At 41.1% G+C, this 4,239-nt stretch overlaps 1 protein-coding gene across 1 annotated transcript in view; it reads right to left on the bottom strand.

Moving 5' to 3' along the window:
- Positions 1-4,239, bottom strand: part of LOC128247864 (uncharacterized) — a 29,226-nt gene that overhangs the window by 17,574 nt on the left and 7,413 nt on the right. Inside the window, exon 2 of the mRNA XM_052968045.1 lies at positions 479-760. Coding sequence (XP_052824005.1) covers positions 479-760 — 282 coding nt within the window. The remainder of the gene's footprint in view (positions 1-478; positions 761-4,239) is intronic.

Below are 4,239 nucleotides of genomic sequence, written 5' to 3'. Positions count from 1 at the left end.
TATATATATATAATGTATGCATGTATGTGCATGTGTGTGTATGCACATGTGCATGCATGTGTGCATATTGAGGAATGATTTGCTGATAATCAGAAATCCAACCTCTGTACACCCTAAAGATGAGGTTTAATGCATTAAAATATTATACTTCTCAAATTTTTAGAACAATTATCAATTGTTAATTTCATCACACTAAAAACAATTTATGGATAACATAATAGTAACTAAGTCTCTCTTCTGCAAATCAAACATATAACCTTAGCCATAATATCGCCATTTCAATATTACTGGAATAATATCAGGAAGTAAGTTATGAATATTAAAATATTATTTGTAGTAATTCTTAGTCACAACTATCAAATTTTGTGAATTGACTGAATCTCAAAGTTAGTTTTTACAGAAATATATTTTGTCTTTGATCATTATATCTTAATATGGACAGAAAAATATATAAAAATGATTACTATTTGGTACTTACTATATAGTGCTATTGCTTTAAATTTCATCACCTTGTTAGTGCTCTTACAAATAGTTGTTATCTCTCCATGTGAAAGGAGTGTGATGTTCAAGATGTTGACTTTCCCAGGAAGTACATTTGCTTCAAAGTCTTGAGTTTTAACAGGTAACCAACCAGGACTACTAATTTGATATAATCTGAGTATCCAGACTGTAATGCTTTCATTTGCAATAGGACATTTAAAAGTTACTTCTTGCTTTATCTTGACAAATTTCATGCTACCATCTGGTGTTGCAAGAGAAACTGAAAGAAAGGAAAACAAAACCAATATATATATATAATTCCAAGAGAGTTAGAGGTTGTGAATACAACAAACTAAAGGATAATATCTATCACTATATTGCTGGTAGAATACCCAATTATTAATATAAAAGTGTTGTTTATTGCTTGGCAATTACACTACTGAATGTAATAAATGGGCAAGGGTAAAAAGTTGGTTCACCCTTAATTTATGGGGCAAGAAGAAAATGGAGGGGATCAAGAGGTGGTATTCATCAACTGTTAGACATTATATTATGTCTATTTATTTATTTTAAACAATTATAATAATATACATAGGATGGTAGTTAGCGACTTCAGTATCAGGGCTAAATGGATGCCCAGAAGACGACAAGCTTGGAGGAGAAGGGTCTGGAGGCTAAAGAACCTGCGAATGGACAGAGATTTAGAAACATATTACTTGAAGCCTTTGATGAAATAGAAGGGGATATAGCTTCACACGGTGTAGAAGACAACTGGAGTTTTCTACGGGACAACCTGCTGAGGGCCACTGACCAGATCTGTGGATGGTGCAAAGTCCCCTCTCAATCCAAAATAACATGGTGGTGGAACAATGTTGTTGACAGGGCTATTAGACAAAAGAAACAGGCTTGGAAGGACTGGAAGAACGGTAGTAGCAGGGAATTGTATCAGACTGCCAGAAGGGAAGCTAGCTGACAGGTTTATTTATCCAGAGGGGAAGCAGATAAGAAAAAAATTGCCAATGTTCTGTGCCATGAGGACCAAAGACTTGAGGTAGTTCGTGTTGCAAGACAGTGTGTGAGAGAGAATTGTGATGTCATAGGAGAGAAATGTGTTTGCATGGATGATGACTCACTTGCACTAAACGAGGCTGCAAAGAGAGAGGTTTGTAGATGCCACTATCAAAGGTTGCTCAATAAAGAGAATGAATGGGAGAAAGAGAGTCTGTCGATTGTCGACTCAAAAGAGGGACCAGCTATCCGAAATGACAGTACTTTGGTAGATAATGCAATTAAGAGTATGAAGACAGGAAAGCCCCTGGCCCATCAGGAATCACTGCAGAGATGCTTAAACTATCCGGTGGTGTGGGCTATAGCCTAGTCACCCATATAGTTAACCAAGTGATACACGAAGGAGTCCTACCCAATGACTGGTGTAGCAGCATCATAGTCAACTACTACAATGGTAAAGGTGACGCTTTAGATACAAATAATTACAGAGGTTGTTGGATCAGGTAATGAAGGTTACAGAGAGGGTCATAGCCCAACTAATTAGGGAAAGAGTTAGATTAGATGAGATGCAGTTTGGGTTTGTGACACAGAAAAGCACCACTGATGCTATATTTCTGGTAAGATAGCTGCAGGAGAAATACCTAGCCAAAGATAAACCTTTGTACTTGGCTTTCGTTGACATAGTGAAAGCCTTTGACAGGATCCCCCAATTCCTTATCTGGTGGTCAATGAGGAAACTAAGGATAGATGAATGGTTAGTGAGAGCTCTGCAAACCATGTACAGGGATGCTGTCAGTAAGGTGAGGGTTGGCAACGAATACAGTGAAGAATTCCGGATAGAGGTAGGGGTCCACCAAGGTTCAGTCCTCAGCCCCCTCCTATTTATCATAGTCCTCCAGGCAATAACAGAGGAATTCAAGACAGGATGCCCCTGGGAGCTCCTCTATGCTGATGACCTTGCGTCACTATCAGAACAAGAGGAGAAGTTTCAAGTGGGGAAGCAAGGATTAGAATTGAAGGGCCTTAGAGTCAACCTAGCTAAAACCAAAGTCCAAATAGGTAGGAAGGCAGACAAACCACAAATCCCTTCAGGTAGATGGCCCTGCTCAATCTGTAGAAAAGGTGTAGGTAGAAACTCTATAAGATGTATCCAGTGTAAGGTATGGACACATAAGAGGTGCAGCAATATCAAAGAAAGACAAACTGGGAAGATAGTTTTTGTATGTGGCAGATGCTCAGGACCAATAAACGCTGTAAATGTGCAGAAAACAACTTCCACCACATTCCAGGAAGAAAAACTAGAAGTAGTTGATAGTTTCCATTACCTCGGTGACCAAGTTAGTAGCTGGGGACGGTGTTCTGAAAGTGTAGCTGCTAGAATAAGAATAGCCTGGGCAAAGTTTAGAAAGCTCTTACCTCTGCTGGTGACAAAGGGTCTCTCGCTCAGAGTAAAAGGTAGACTGTATGACACATGTATATGAACAGCCATGCTACATGGCAGTGAAACATGGGCCGTGGCTGCTGAGGACATGCGTAAGCTCGCAAGGAATGAAGCCAGTATGCTCCGATGGATGTGTAATGTCAGTGTGCATACTCGACAGAGTGTAAGTACCTTGAGAGAAAAGTTGGACCTAAGAAGCATCAGTTGTGGTGTGCAAGAGAGACGATTGTGCTGGTATGGACATGTGGCAAGAATGGATGAGGATAGCTGTGTGAAAATATACCACACCCTAGCGGTTGAGGGAACCTGTGAAAGAGATAGACCCAGGAAGACCTGGGATGAGGTGGTGAAGCACGACCTTCGAACATTAGGCCTCACTGAGGCAATGACAAGTGACTGAGACCTTTGGAAATATGCTGTGCATGAGAAGACCCTGCAAGCCAAGTGAGAACATAACCTGTGGCCTATGCCAGGGATGTAGCCAGCCCACTTATGCGTACCTTTTCTTCATTGGACACTAAACTCTGCTTGCGAAGACCTGTTGTGGCAAGTGAAATCGAAATCGAAATCAAATTCGATGACTGGCACCCATGCTAGTGGAGCGCTAAGAGCACCATCCGAGTGCGATCGTTGCCAGAGCAGCTGACTGACTTCTGTTCTGGTGGCACGTAAAAAGCACCATTCGAGCGTGATCGTTACCAGCATCGCCTTGCTGGCACTTGTGCCGGTGGCATGTGAAAAAAACATTCGAGAGAGGTCGTTGCCAGTGCTGCTGAACTGGCTTCTGTGCAGGTGGCACGTAAAAAACACCACTTGAGCATGGCTGTTGCCAATAACACCAGAATGGCCCTCGTGCCGGTGGCACGTAAAAGTACCCACTACACTCTCGGAGTGGTTGAGATTAGGAAGGGCATCCAGCTGTAGAAACTCTGCAAGATCAGACTGCAGCCTGGTGCAGCCATCTGGTTCGCCAGTCCTCAGTCAAATCGTCCAACCCATGCTAGCATGGAAAGCGGACTTTAAACGATGACGATGATACATACATGTATAATAGGTTATGCTTTGCATATATAAAAATACCAGTAATTATTAGAATATAGAAATTAGAACAGTTTCTTACAGCTGTTTCAGTCAAGAGGTCAGAGTACCCCACATGTTACTTCCATCCCTTCTGTGAACAGTAGTATTTGGTAGATAAAATTAAGGTACTTGGATGTGCCTCTAGGCTTGGTCAGAATGTTTAGAAAGTTCATAGGGCTAAGTTATGTATATAAATACATACACATATACACACTCCTATATATACATAT

Source organism: Octopus bimaculoides, chromosome 5 (assembly GCF_001194135.2).
Source record: "Octopus bimaculoides isolate UCB-OBI-ISO-001 chromosome 5, ASM119413v2, whole genome shotgun sequence".
Classification (NCBI taxonomy): Eukaryota; Metazoa; Mollusca; class Cephalopoda; order Octopoda; family Octopodidae; genus Octopus; species Octopus bimaculoides.
This window is presented reverse-complemented; position numbering and strand designations above follow the sequence as displayed.